The 15,651-nt window shown below is 39.6% G+C and overlaps 1 protein-coding gene across 2 annotated transcripts; it reads right to left on the bottom strand.

Annotated features, from left to right (window-relative positions):
• Positions 1–2,059: 2,059 nt before the first annotated feature.
• On the bottom strand, positions 2,060–14,658 carry LOC115135830 (E3 ubiquitin-protein ligase RNF167-like). Of its 2 annotated transcripts, none has more exons than XM_029670949.2 (10): positions 14,384–14,658; positions 13,154–13,313; positions 12,968–13,048; positions 6,723–6,866; positions 6,511–6,598; positions 6,218–6,308; positions 5,390–5,495; positions 5,111–5,204; positions 4,805–4,885; positions 2,060–4,705 (listed from the first exon to the last, which is right to left on the bottom strand). In XM_029670949.2, the coding sequence occupies exons 2-10, from the start codon at positions 13,250–13,252 to the stop codon at positions 4,278–4,280; spliced, it is 1,212 nt and encodes a 403-aa protein (XP_029526809.1). In that variant the 5' UTR covers positions 13,253–13,313; positions 14,384–14,658; the 3' UTR covers positions 2,060–4,277. The 2 variants fall into 2 exon arrangements, with proteins under 2 accessions (XP_029526809.1, XP_029526811.1); XM_029670951.2 differs by lacking the exon at positions 14,384–14,658 and adding an exon at positions 13,727–14,367.
• Between the last annotated feature and the right edge of the window lie 993 nt (positions 14,659–15,651).

The following is a 15,651-nucleotide window of genomic DNA, read 5'->3' as shown; positions in this document are numbered from 1 at the left end:
TGTTATCAATTAGAATAGTATGCAGGAGACACAGGAGAGGGGGAAGGTCCAGGCATCCTTTCCCACAACAGACAGTAAGAAATATCAGCTATGTTGTATCAGGTGTAATGAACATTGAAGGTTTTAGATCATTGGAGGTTATATACAGTGGGGCAAAACAAGTATTTAGTCAGCCACCAATTGTGCAAGTTCTCCCACTTAAAAAGATGAGAGAGGCCTGTAATTTTCATCATATGTACACTTCAACTATGACAGACAAAATGAGAAAAGAAAATCCAGAAAATCACATTCTAGGAGTTTTAATGAATTTATTTGCAAATTATGGTGGAAAATAAGTATTTGGTCACCTACAAACAAGCAAGATTTCTGGCTCTCACAGACCTGTAACTTCTTTAAGAGGCTCTTCTGCCCTCCACTCGTTACCTGTATTAATGGCACCTGTTTGAACTTGTTATCAGTATAAAAGACACCTGTCCCAGCTTGGTTTGAAGAAATCAACTGTGGGAGCAATTATTAGGAAATGGAAGACATACAAGACCACTGATAATCTCCCTCGATCTGGGGCTCCACGCAAGAGCTCACCCCGTGGGGTCAAAATGATCACAAGAACGGTGAGCAAAAATCCCAGAACCACACGGGGAGACCTAGTGAATTTTTAAAAATGTTTTATTTCACCTTTATTTAACCAGGTAGGCAAGTTGAGAACAAGTTCTCATTTACAATTGCGACCTGGAATGACCTGCAGAGAGCTGGGACCAAAGTAACAAAGCATACCATCAGCAAGGGCATTGAAGATGAAACGTGGCTGGGTCTTTCAGCATGACAATGATCCCAAACACACCACCCGGGCAACGAAGGAGTGGCTTCGTAAGAAGCATTTCAAGGGCCTGGAGTGGCCTAGCCAGTCTCCAGATCTCAACCCCGTAGAAAATCTTTGGAGGGAGTTGAAAGTCCGTGTGGCCCAGCAACAGCCCCAAAACATCACTGCTCTAGAGGAGATCTGCATGGAGGAATGGGCCAAAATACCAGCAACAGTGTGTGAAAACCTTGTGAAGACTTACAGAAAACCTTTGACCTCTGTCATTGCCAACAAAGGGTATATAACAAAGTATTGAGATAAACTTTTGTTATTGACCAAATACTTATTTTCCACCATAATTTGCAAATAAATTCATAAAAAATCCTACAATGTGATTTTCTGGATTTTTTTTCTCATTTTGTCTGTCATAGTTGAAGTGTACCTACGATGAAAATTACAGGCCTCTCTCATCTTTTTAAGTGGGAGAACTTGCACAATTGGTGGCTGACTAAATACTTTGTTGCCCCACTGTATATGTACAATTGGTGGCTGACTAAATACTTTGTTGCCCCACTGTATATGTTTCACAGGGGTGATGTGTACTTGCCCTTTAGAAAGTGTTTGACAACTGATTTGTGTGATGACTGTTTACTAGCTGAATGTCTTTCATAAATGGAGTTTAAACAAAGAAAGTGTGTGGGGGAGAGCCTTATTGAAATGAAAACAGTCAGGGAACATATCATAGCCAGACTTGTTGAGCTATGCTCAATGTTAATTAGCCTAATGACTGTACTCTGAGGTATTTGCTTATAAATGAACCTGTGTCTCTCCGACACAGAATAGAAATGAGAGAGGCGTGGTGACTGGTCCAATCCATTGACCATAACCATTCATGGCTCAGTTCAATTCAACCAATGGAACTGCAGGGCTGGTAAACTGCAGGGGGCTAGAAGCAAATTCATGCTGTCATTCAGTTATGGTACAGTATGAGTCACTAGGTTTGTAGTTGGTAATGATTTAGAACATTTATCATCAAATAAATTGCCTATTTTTAGAATTATTCTGATTTCAACGACTGTTGTGAATCTTATGACAATTGTTCTTCACTTTCAAACATAGCCAGGAAAGACACCATTCCCTCTAATCATGGTACTTTGATGAAGGGGGAGAGGGGATATTAAAGTTATTTTACCGTATTCTAACTAATGTCGATAGGAAGTTGATTCCTAGCTGATAAAAACTCTAGACTTAAAACAGAAGCCCAAAATATGTCATTTATTTTTATGGGACCAACATAAAATGTCACAAGACTATATAAATCTTCAGCAGTGAGAAAGGAAGTTATGGAAATGCAGCAGTCAAGGACTAACCGACAATGACATAATTATTGTATTATTGTAAAGTGGCTGTTCCACTGGATGTCATAAGGTGAAAGCACCAATTTGTAAGTCGCTCTGGATAAGAGCGTCTGCTAAATGACTTAAATGTAAATAATAAATGAAAGCATTACATAACACTTCAAACTTGGTCCCAATGGCATGAGCGCCACAGAAGCTTATAGCCAGTTCCATTACTATTGTTACTAGCGTTTTGCTTGTGCTTAAAGGTACATTGACATAAGTCTTTCATTTGATTTCCAAAATGTTAAAAAAAAATACATCTACAAATTAAATTGTGGTATATGAACATTGATCATTTATCAGCAATAAAGATACATTCTGACTGAAATTAGGCACATTCTACTCAAAAGCTAAATCATACATGTCATATGGGAGGAGATGTCAACATATAATTTGTCAAAAAATAATTGCCATCCTAGGAATACTAGAAGACACAATGTACACAGACAATCAAGAAATTGCATACAGAAAGCAATAGATTCATAGCCGAGGTGGAGACCAACGTGAATATGTAACAATGTGTAAGTACTGGCATCCCCCTTCTCCTGCTATTTTCAGGGGGAAAAATATCTAAACAGAGTGTATTTTGATGCATGGACATATGATCATCTACATGGTTGCCTACCTTGTTCCTAAAGTGTGTACTGTGTATAAAAGGCTACACAGGAAGAAGAAAAAAACCACTGTTACATGAGTAATAGTCCCTTAAGATACACACTATTCTCCTAACAATAAATCTGTACTTCTACAGGTAGACAAAGGCTGATGTGAGGAGACTGACAAAACTGGAAAGAATTGTGCCGATGGTTTGCTATATTCTATGGTGTAATATGTTCATTCTGTATGAAAATAAAACAAGAATATCCATGAAGAATTCTGAAATGTAATTTCCATACAGAGTGAATATGTTCCTATTCCTGAGTTTGGTCAACTTCTTCAGAGAGCAGATGGAATCTCTTTTAGACGGACCATATCACCAGTTATGTCAAAAACAAAAACAGAAAGAAAAACAAACGAACATTACAACATCATGAAGAACTCTGAACGATCTATCATAGAAGAGGCTGAAATAAAATCAAACTGGACAAATTCTGAACTTTTAAAAGGAGTAAAAGAAGTTCAAAGAAACAATGCTGGATAATATAAATGTATTACAGTGAAGTAAAAAATAAATAATCTCCTTTGGCATGCCCCGATTACTGGTCAATGATGCATAACAAATTAACAGTCCAAAAACTCCATAAACCCATCAGACAGAGAAACACCCCATAGAGTAAACTATACTCCCACTTAACCAATATAATGACAGAAACCAGTTCCAGAGATGCATACAGGTATACTACTAGCATGGGGAAGAGATCTTATTAATGAGACTGCAGCACTGTAGTTTCCTTTCAACTCAAGTTTGAAGTTTTAATGTCACATGCACAAGTACAGTGACATGCCTTTCTTTCGAACTCAAAACCCAACAATGCAATAACAATGTAATACTAGAATAAAAATGTTGAAGAAATATGAAGAACAACTGGTGGATGACTTGAGTCTACTCAATAACTACAAAAATAATCTCAGGTGGGTTATCTCCTTGTACAATATGTTCATTGAAAATAAGAATTTGGGGTATGTCAATTGTCAAGTAGTGCATTGAAAAAATGTATTCAACTAAATACTGCTCGTTAAGATTGAGACTACCTGTCAGTTGATTCATTTTGTGCAAATCTTAAATTTTAGGGATGGGTGGCGGGGTTATAGGTCACTGGCAAAGACTCAAAGCTAAATGTTTGAACTGATTTACTGTACTTATCAATGTGTGCCTCATGTTGAAGACAGAACTGCTAAAACATATCAGAATCTTGGCTAAATATTAACATCTTAGAGCTAGCAACATTGAGTCTAAATTGGAAAAAATATGTAAATCTGTTCAACGTAACCAAAGTGACAATAGTGTTCTAGAAAGTCTATGGCTAAGACAACTCCATAGCCACAACTCCATAAACCATTTAAAAACACCCTGCGGGGAAAAGCCTGACCCTATTGAGCTAACACAAAGTAATTCTATCTCAGCTCCCTCCAGGCTTTCAGACCCCCACTGTACCCCTAACAATGAGCTGGGCATTGTCATCATCTGAGGGGTGGGAGTCCATCCCCTCTTCCTCGGTATCAGAGTCTGACTCCCCCTGAGGGGAGTAGTAGCCCTCGTACTCCAGGATGGGCGAGTCGCTGTGCCCAGGGGAGCCTAGGCACTGGGCGGTGGTTACCGTGGTGACAGTGGCAGAGTAGGCCCCTGGGTTGCCAGAAGGGGAGCCTGGGTTGGAGGGGCGGAGCAGAGGGGTGCGCTCGGTGTCAGCTTCACCCTCTGCCCCCTCTTCATCTGCACGAGATGCCCCATCATCCTCAGACTCGGACTCAGAATACTCTGGATTAGGTCGGGTTACGCGTTGTTTACACACGGGGCAAGTTTTCTTAGTCCCTGTAAGCCAGGGGTCCACACACTTGCTGTGGTACGCTGAAGAGATGACAGAAATAAAACAGTTACCATATGCCCTTGGACCTGTGAGAACAACTTCTGAGTGAGACAGGGCCAAATGTGATCACTTGCAATTACCGTGTGAGCAAGGCAAAACTCGCAGTCTGTCACCCTCTTCATACTCATCCAGACAAATAGCACAAATATCATATTCATCACCTAGAATACAAATAAGATTGACATGTGACAGGTGGAAATACAATGCATTGTAATGTAATAATAACAGGAGCAGACAATCAGATTTCCCTTCTTGTTAATCAGGTTTCTCAACATTCCAGAGAAGAAATACTGTACTGCTGTTTCACAAAGTGTTTTGCAATGTCTTTGACTAGTTACACGGGTGACAGATTCTCATTTGAATGTGTGGAGGGACTCTCTCGTTACCTTTAGTGAACTTGTGAATGGGGATCTTCTTCAGCTGTTCCTTAGTCAGCCTATATTTCCTCATCCTTTTCCTGTACTGCACACAGCGCACAATCTAAACCAAGATGAGACACAGACCACACCAAAATCTAAGGGTTGAGAGTCACAGTGCTTTTAATATGCGAATACAATTATTGCATTCCATTGATTTAGGATGTATGAAATGAATATTTAACTATTCAATTGTGAAATCAACTCCCCATTCATAGCAAAATGAGTCTGTTTCCTAAAGGCACTTACCAGGATGACAACCATCACAAGGATGATCATGCCCACTATTCCAGTGAAGGGGATGAGATAGTATGAAAGTGGGAAGGCAAACTCCGGCTTGAGGATCACATAGGCCCTGCATACCAAATACAGCACCATCCGCATTAGTATGGGGGCATTGTTCAGAAAAGCGACCACCTCCGCATCACAAATCTGTACGACTAAGAGGGACAGCAGTGCCAGACACAACACCACCTCCAACATAGTGATGACGTCCACATAGGACCAGCCAATCGCACTTTATTCCTAGTTATATGTACATATCTACCTCAATTACCTCGTACCCTTGCACATCGATTCGGCACTGGTACTCCTTGTATAATGTCAAGTTATCGTTACTCATTGTGTATCTACTATTACTTTTATTATTACGTGTTTTACTTTTCTATTATTTCTCTATTTTATTTCTCTCTGTATTGTTGGGACGGGCCGTAAGTAAGCATTTCACTGTCAGTCCACACCTGTTGTTTACGAAGCACGTGACAAATATACATTTGTTTTGAGACCCTCAGCAGGGTTGACATGATGAGTGCAAACATGTGAAGAATATGACTGAATCTCAGCGCAAATCTGATCAATAAAGTCCGGTCTTCACTATGGTGCAAGACCATGAACAAATATCCCAAAAATATTTGTTGAATGGTTACATTAGCAATCATAACCCCTCAACAGACAGTTAAGTCATACCTCCATCTAACATTGTGACTATGGGTAGAAATGAACAAATAAATAACCAATTAAAAACTTGTCATGGAAGTTGAGCTTGACAAAAATAAAAAACGTCACAATGGTACTCACCCATGTTCAGGAATGATGAAAGTCCTTAGAATTTGGGAGGCGTAGTAGCTGGTGAATACGGAGGGGATCTCAATCTCCTCTGCAATAGTTTCTACACACAAACAAACAAAAAAGGGGAGCACTGCCACTCAGCATTACCAATGTATTTAATTATTAGGATGATACTGGTTAATGAAGACTACTTGAGATTTTGAGGAGAGAGAGGCAACCTGGTTAAGTAAACGTTGTACTAACTGAACTGATTCTGTAAGATATAGGCAGCTTAGAGAAGGTGATGATTGTAGGATCCTCACCATTGCTGTAGTTCATGTTGAGTAGAGTCTCTGAGTACATGTTGTGAACAATGGCTGCACTGAATCCAGCTTGCTGTGCATGCAGCACCTGCGTTGAAAACAAAACCATAATTTACATTGTAACAATTGAAAACACTAGGCGCAGTGTGATTTTACACTGAATATGTTGTATATATCCTAAGCAACCCAACAGCATAGCTACACACACCAACCTTGATATCAAAATTGCAGTCATAGCGTCGGATGAGGACTATGTACTTAGTAGTGGTCGTGTTGGGATCACTAGATGTGGGCAGTGGTGGTGGAGGTTCTATCGGAGTGCAGCCGTTGAGTGGTCGTGACTCTACTAACACACCCTTGAAGAGAGAGAAAGGATGTTTCAGCTGATGTTTGCAATGGATCAAAGGACATGTTGCTCCTGTATTCACTATTCCATTACCCTTCTCTCACATTAGTGTTGCATGGTATACGGAAACTTCTGTACTTTTTCGATACTAGAAAATGAAAACGGTTTGGTACTACACCCCAACCCGAGCACTCCGTTCTGCCACCTTAGGTCTCTTGGGCCTCCCACCCCTACGAGAGGGTAGCTCCCACTCAGCCCAGTCCAAGCTCTTCTCTGTCCTGGCATCCCAATGGTGGAACCAGCTTCCCCCTGAAGCTAGAACAGCCCATCCCTGCCCATCTTCCAAAAGAAATCTGAAACCCTATGTTAAACAATCTCACAGAACCCCCTTTCCCACCCTGACCCTCACAAAAAAACAAGGGGAAAAAAAGCCTTTTGTGAACTAACAATTCCACTTTAAATTGAGGAAAAATGTACTTACTATAACTGTGAGATGTGGTGGTCCCACCTAGCTATCTTAAGATAAATGTACCAAGTCGCTCTGGATTAGAGCATCTGCTAAATGACTCAAATATAAATATACTGGAATTTGTATTTACTTTCGGTACTTCTGTGAAATGTGTCTCACGGATCAAGTCTGTTGAGCGAAGCCGACGTAGAAAATCTTTTGGAATTTCTTTCATTAATGAATTGTTGCCATAGTCCCAAAATATTTTGCATGTTAGCAATCAAGTTTAAGATATATAACTTTAAAAATACAGAAATACAGCTGGTATGAAACCATAACAAAAAATGTGGACATTCTATCTTTAGCTGATATGGGAGCGAAGACATTGAAGAAGCATATCAAAGTAGGAATAATGTTTTAAGTCACACCGGAAAGTTTAAGAATAGTGGCCGGGGCATATTATTTCATTATATTATTTCACATGGCGATGTGGGACGCTAAAAGGCTAGCTAGCTTGCAATGTTTAGCCAACTTGCTAGCAAGGGAAGAAAAGGAGACAAGAGACTCTTATTTTGCTTTCACAGCAAATGAGAAGACAACAAGAACACATCTGTCACCCCCTTGTGAATGATGCTATTTGGGAGTATGGACTGATGAGATATCATGTAACAAAGGATGCATGACTCCACCCAGCGTACGCACAACTCTACGCACATTAAGAGTGTAGAAACCTTTATACGGTGCCTGCTCCTGCACTGGGAAGGCTGCATCATGTTAGCTCCCCACTCATACTGCACAGAAGTTAACACACTTGAATAATGTGACACGGTATGTAAAAACTGTTCATTAAAGTTCGCAAAACAACATCCATAATGGCTAGAACACTTGACAATGCAAGAAGATACCAGTAGCTTCCAGCGTTGTAAACTAACTTTCCTTGCTAGCTTACAGCTGAAGCGAATATCAATTATCTACCCTAGTACTTGGTGATAATATGCTAACCATAATGCAAAATATGCTGATTTAAAAGCTGATTGAATAAAGTTTGTGCCATTCACTTAAAATTGGTCTCTCCGAAAGATTATCTATTGCCTCAACGAAACTGTGTATGAATCACTGAGGTATAATAAGAACTGGAGACTGACTCTAAAATTCCTGACCTCTGTTTTCAAGGTAATCCACTCATGTTTGTATACGCCGATTCATGGACCGGCTATATCCAGGTTACATTTGGTTTACATAGACCAACATCACATGCACACTAGCACTCAGGGTGCACAGGGAGACATTGGGATGAATATAAAACGTTAGGATCTGTGGCTGAGTGATTTGAATAATTCAATGGCTGTTTTGTGAACAAAGGTGTTGACTAAAGTGTCTTATTAGGAAATGTCTAATCTGACTTCTCTATTTGGCCATATATGGAAATGATTTTTTTCTGGGCCGGGTGTCACTTAAATTGCAGTAAAATAAAATACATCCCATATGGTTCCATGAAATAAGGCAAAACAAGCCCAATAACTGAGTGCATACACACACTGCTATTGAATATGCATTCACTTGTATAGGTATATGCAGTTTCACTTGGTAAAATAAGAGTAAACAGAAAGAAAATATGAATAAGCAATAGGCCTAGGCTACTTCTCAATTTTCCAAAGACATTTACCATTCAAATAAATTAATACCATTATGTTATGTAGTATGATTAGTAAAAAAAACTCAAATTGATTGTATGACTGTATAATTTATTCATTAATGCATACAGTGCATGCAGGAAAGTATTCAGGCCCTCTGATTTTTTCCCACATTTTGTTACGTTACAGCCTAAAATTGATAAATTGTTTGTTCCCCCAAGCAATCTACATACAATACCCCATAATGACAAAGCAAAAACAGGTTTTTATAAATTTTCGAAAAAGTATTGCAAAAATGTACTGAAATATCACATTTACATACAGTTGAAGTCAGAAGTTTACATATGAGACATTAAAACCCGTATTTCAACCACTCCACAAATAACTTGTTAACAAACTATAGTTTTGGCAAGTCGGTAGGACATCTACTTTGAAATGACAAGTACTTTTTCCAACAATTGTTACAGACATATTATTTCACTGTAAAACAATTCCAGTGGGTCAGAGGATTAAATACACTACGTTTACTGTGCCTTTAATAAACAGCTTGGAAAATTCCAGAAAATGATGTCATGGCTTTCGAAGCTTCTGATAGACTGAAATTATGTCAATTAGCCTATTGGAGGTGTACCTGAAGATGTATTTCAAGGCCTACCTTCAAACTCAGTGCCTCTTTGCTTGACATCATGGGAAAATCAAAAGAAATCAGCCAAGACCCCAGAAAAAAATTGCAAACCCCCACAAGTCTGGTTCATCATTGGGAGCAATTTCCAAAGGCCTGAAGGTACCAGGTTCATCTGTACAAACAATAGTACGCAAGTATAAACACCATGGGACCACGCAGCCGTCATACAGCTTAGGAAGGAGACGTGTTCTGTCTCCTAGAGATTAATGTATTTTGGTGCGAAAAGTGCAAATCAATCCCAGAACAACAGCAAAGGACCTTGTGAAGATGCTGGAGGAAACAGGTACAAAAGTATCTACAGTTGAAGTCAGAAGTTTACGTACACTTTAGCCAAATAGAGTTAAACTCAGTTTTTCACAATTCCTGACATTAAATACTAATAAAAATCCCCTGTCTTAGGTCAGTTAGGATCACCACTTTATTTTAAGAATGTGAAATGTCAGAATAGTAGAGAGAAGGATTTATTTCAGCTTTTATTGCTTTCATCACATTCCTAGTGGGTCAGAAGTTTACATACACTCAATTAGTATTTGGTAGCATTTCCTTTAAATTCTTTAACTTGGGTAAACTTCTGACCCACTGGGAATGTGATGAAATAAATAAAAGCTGAAATAAATCACTCTCTCTACTATTATTCGGACATATCACATTCTTAAAATAAAGTGGTGATCCAAACTGACAAGACTAAATGTCAGGAATTGTGAAAAAATGAGTTTAAATGTATTTGGCTAAGGTGTATGTAAACTTCCGACGTCAACTGTAAGTATTCAGACCCTTTACTCGGTAGTTTGTTGAAACACCTTTGGCAGTGATTACAGCCTCGAGTCTTCCTGGTTATGACGCTACAAGCTTGATACACCTATACTTGTGGACTTTCTCCCACTCTTTTCTGCAGATCCTCTGTAGCTCTGTCAGGTTGGATGGGGAGCGTCCAACCTGACAGGTCCGGGCTCTGGTTGGGTCCCTCAAGGATATTCAGGGACTTGTCCTGAAGCCACTACTGCATTGTCTTGGCTGTGTGCTTAGTGTCGTTGTCCTGTTGGAAGGTGAACCGTTGCCCCAGTCTGAGGTCCCTTTTTTATTGAACCTTTATTTAAGGAGCGGCATCCGTCTGGCCACTCTACCATTAAGGCCTGCTTGGTGGAGTGCTGCAGAGATGGTTGTCCTTCTGGAAGGTTCTCCCATCTCCACAGAGGAACTCTGTCAGAGTGACCATTGGGTTGAAGCCCCCCCCGATTGTTCAGTTTGGCCGGGCAGCCAGTTCTAGGAAGAGTCTTGGTGGTTCCAAACTTCTTCCATTTAAGAATGATGGAGGCCACTGTGTTCTTGGGGACCAAGAATGCTGCAGAAATGTTTTGGTACCCTTCCCCAGATCTGTGTCTTGACATAATCCTGTCTCGGAGCTCTACGGAAAATTCCTTCGACCTCATGGCTTGGTTTTTGCTCTGACATGCAGTGTCAACTGTGGGACCTTATATAGACAAGTGTGTGCCTTTCCAAATCATGTCCAATCAATTAAATCTACCACAGGTGGACTCCAATTCAAGTTGAAGAAACATTTCAAGGATGATCAATGAAAACAGGATGCATCTGAGCTCAATTTTGAGTTTCATAGCAAAGGGTCTGAACACTTATCTAAATAAGGTACTTCTGTTTGTATTTTTTTATACATTTGCAAAAAAAAAAATGTTTTCACATTGTCATTATGGGGTAGTGTGTGTAGATTGATGAGGATTTTTTTGTATTTAATCAATTTTAGAATAAGGCTGTAATGTAACAAAATGTGGGAAAAGTCAAGGGGTCTGAATTAGAGGTCAAACGATTATGATTTTAACGCCGATACCGATTACTGGAGGGCCACAAAAAAGAGAGGCAAAAACCGATTAATCGGCCATTTAAAAAAAAATATATATATATATTTGTAATAATGACAATTACAACAATACTGAATGAACACTTATTTTAACTTAATATAATACATCAATAAAATCAATTTAGTCTCAAATAAATAATGAAACATGTTCAATTTGGTTTAAATAACGCAAAAACAAAGTGTTGGAGAAGAAAGTAAAAGTGCAATATGTGTCATGTTAAAAAGCTAATGATTAAGTTCCTTGCTCAGAACATGAGAACATATGCTGGTGGGTCCTCTTAACACGAGTCTTCAATATTCCCAGGTAAGAAGTTTTAGGTTGTAGTTATTATAGGACTATTTCTCTCTATACCCTTTGTATTTCATATACCTTTGACTATTGGATGTTCTAATAGGTACTTTAGTATTGCCAGCCTAATCTCGGGAGTTGAGTCATAAACAGCGCTGTGCTTGAAGCATTGGGAAGAGCTGCTGGCAAATGCAGTAAAGTGCTGTTTGAATTAATGCTTACGAGCCTGCTGTTGCCTACCACCGCTCAGTCATTCTGCTCTATCAAATCATAGACTTAATTATAATACAATAACACACAGAAATACTAGCCTTAGGTCATTAATATGGTCAAATCCGGAAACTATCATTTAGAAAACAAAACGTTTATTCTTTCAGTGAAATACAGAACCGTTCCGTATTTTATCTAACGGGTGGCATCCTTAAGTCTAAATATTGCTGTTACATTAAACAACCTTCAATGTTATGTCATAGAATTCTGGCAAATTAGTTCACAACGAGCCAGGCGGCCCAAACTGTTGCATATACCCTGACTCTGTGTGCAATAAACGCAAGAGAAGTGACAATTTCCCTAGTTTAATATTGCCTGCTAACATGAATTTCTTTTAACTAAATATGCAGGTTTAAAAAATATACTTCTGTTTATTGATTTTAAGAAAAGCATTGATGTTTATGGTTAGGTACATTCGTGCAACGATTGTGCTTTTTCACAAATGCGCTTTTGTTAAATCATCCCCCGTTTGGCGAAGTTGGCTGTCTTTGTTAGGAAGAAATAGTCTTCACACAGTTCGCAAAGAGCCAGGCGGCCCAAACTGCTGCATACCCTGACTCTGTTGCACAGAACGCAAGAGAAGTGACACAATTTCCCTAGTTAAAGGAAATTCATGTTAGCAGGCAATATTATGAAAACATTCAAATCGACCCTAATTAATCGGCCATTCCGATTAATTCGTCGACCTCTAGTCTGAATACTTTACGAACACGCTGTCTCTGAAAAGGTTGACCCAAAAATGTAAAGTGTAATGATATTGAACTCTAAAGATGCCTAACGATTGAATAGAGCAGTAGCGGAGTTTCTGTCTGGATCAAGTGCCATTCTGTTACTTTGGCTAATATGCCTTCTTTTTCCATGGTATCATTTTGGTATTGAGTATTTTGATATTAAACCTTACTCACTACTCACCATCAGTCCTTCTTTGGGTAGTGATGATCCAAAAAAGGCAGGCAGGTCCTCAAACAACATGTTGGTCATATTGCTGTAATGCTACCAGACAGAGACACAAGTGTTCAAATCAATGCCAGTACACTGAGATCACGTGTAAATCCACAAGAAACTTGATCACACAGTTCAACAATCATGAGGACTCACAGCATAGATGTACGCGTGTGCAGGTAAGGGAGCCAGTGTACAGCACAGCGCCAGAGTGAGAACGCCCAGTCGGGCACCCATGCACCACAGACCCAACATCCTGCCTCACTGTCTGTCTGGAGAATGGGATGAGTAGAGCCAGGAAGCTGGGAAGTTCAGCCTGGGGAGTGGAAGAGGCTAATTTCATACATCGATTCATCAATTGCATAATAACAAATGATTCCAATACCAGACCAAATAAATAAGGGTGGAATTGCGGCCTGCATTTCGGCGTGTTCCTGCATTTGCAGGAACCTCTCTTTATACTTCTATTGGTACATTGTTAAACTAGCAGAGGCGCTCCAGTACAGTACGTGGCGTTAATGCACAATAACGTTGGATGTCAGTCGCCGATAAAGCCCATAGAAGGGCCGGGGCGACAATGGTATCTAGCTAGCCGTACACCGACAGACAGTGTCATTCGTCCCCGCCTGTCGGGCACTGTTTTCCCGCAGTTAACGTGTGTTAAAGTGTGCCAGCTAGTCCGGTACACAGCTGGCGGGCACGACACAGTGTGCTAGCTAGCATACACACCGTGTAGCCCCATCCTATCGCGCTAGCGGGAGCGACCGGTAGACAGTAAACCCCCCCGACTGTACACAACAGGCGATAGCTAACGGTGTCGCGAACTAGCCATCACCCCATGGCGGGGAAAGCCCACAATACAGGAACGCCCAGAATTGCGGGATGCAGTTGCAAGCTGTTGAAATAAACGAACACACTTTCACGGTATAATAGTTCTACGATCAATGGTGCCTGTAAATACAACACAAATAGCTATTTAGCGTTCCCAGCTAGCAAATAGCGAAAACACGTTAAAAATGGTAATCAATGGGGGGGGGGACATTCGGTCTGGTGGACAAAACTATTATGTTCGGTAACAATTCAGCTAGCTAAAGTTAGTTAGTTAGCCGGGTGCGCTAAGACAACAACAAACAAGAATTTGATTACCACGGATTGATAGCTACTCTTACAGTAGGTAGCTGTAATCTTAGCCAATATATTTTAACGTTAGCTAGCTAGCGATCTTAAAACTACGGTACTTTATGTCAGGTTGATCATCACTGACTGTCCGATCAACGGATCAGAACAATATCAATAATCGGAAGTAAAACATATCTAATTAGCTATCTAGGGAGAAGTGGTGTGATAATTGATTTATAAAATAAAGGGGTATGATCCTTCTTGTACCAGTCCAGTGCCTTGTTGTTTTGTCCTCTCCTTCCCGGTTCCAGAGGCTAGATTTAGCGAATTAATTTAACTAGTTAAAAGCTTCGAATTTTTAGAAGACTCAAGTAGCTAACGGTGTATGCGACAGCCAGCAAACTAAAGTATAATTGGAAAGATAGCTAGATACGTTATAATAGTGTATAACTATATTGTTTGGTACCTAAAGCCACTCTTATGAAAATACTATGCTAAAGACTTATGTATTTCCTGTATAATAATATCCTGCCGCTAGGTGAACGGTCACAGATAGAAAAATAAGCCGGAAGTTTCCCCGCACGTATAAATCTGAAGCATCCGGTTGGCGTTTACGCTTCCCACCAAATATGGTGATGAGAGGAAGTCCATTGATGGAGTTTGGCCAACATTCTGCAATTTGTTTATAACATCGATGAAACGTTTGATCTCAATACCGTTTTCTGTTCCCAGAACTAGAATATGTTACGAACAGACTTTACCCTTTGCCAAATGAATTGCGTTGTTTAGAAGGAGTGCAAGGGCCAATTGAGTTATTACATACGCACACTTGACAGTAGGCGTTCTCTAACGGAAATATGCAACGACATGTTAGAACGCGCCAATAGGATCTCTCTACATCGTGCTTGGCTCTTGCTTGTTCCCATTCGAAACGCCAGTTGGTGGTCTATCTTGGGTTAGTTATACAAATCTTTGGAATGGTAATCTGTTCTTCTTCTTCTGTGTTTTTTAAAGGTGCATTAAGAAATCGTTCCGCCATTTCCTGGTTGCTAAAATTTCAGACAAAACAAGCAGGTTTTAAACCGGTGTGAAATATATTTTCCATAACCAAAAATATTGTATTTTCAGCTGTTTGAAGCTGGTGTACAAAACCGAAAGTAAAAGCATAGAAATAATGCACATATAACAGATCTAGCACTTCTTCAAATCAAATTTTATTTGTCACATACACATGGTTAGCAGATGTGAATGCAAGTGTAGCGAAATGCTTGTGCTTCTAGTTTCGACAATGCAGTAATATCCAACGAGTAATCTAACCTAACAATTTCACAACAATTACCTTATACACACAAGTGTAAAGGAATGAATAAGAATATGTACATAAAAACATATATGAATGAGTGATGGTATAGAAAGGCATAGGCAAGATGCAGTAGATGGTATAGAGTACAGTATATACATATGAGATGAGTAATGTAGGGTATGTAAACATATAAAGACTTGCTTTCAATGAACATGACATATCTATAACTTAT

Source organism: Oncorhynchus nerka, linkage group LG10 (genome assembly GCF_034236695.1).
Source record: "Oncorhynchus nerka isolate Pitt River linkage group LG10, Oner_Uvic_2.0, whole genome shotgun sequence".
In the NCBI taxonomy this organism is placed as follows: Eukaryota; Metazoa; Chordata; class Actinopteri; order Salmoniformes; family Salmonidae; genus Oncorhynchus; species Oncorhynchus nerka.
Note: the sequence above shows the minus strand (reverse complement) of the source record. Positions and strands in the feature narration are given on the sequence as shown.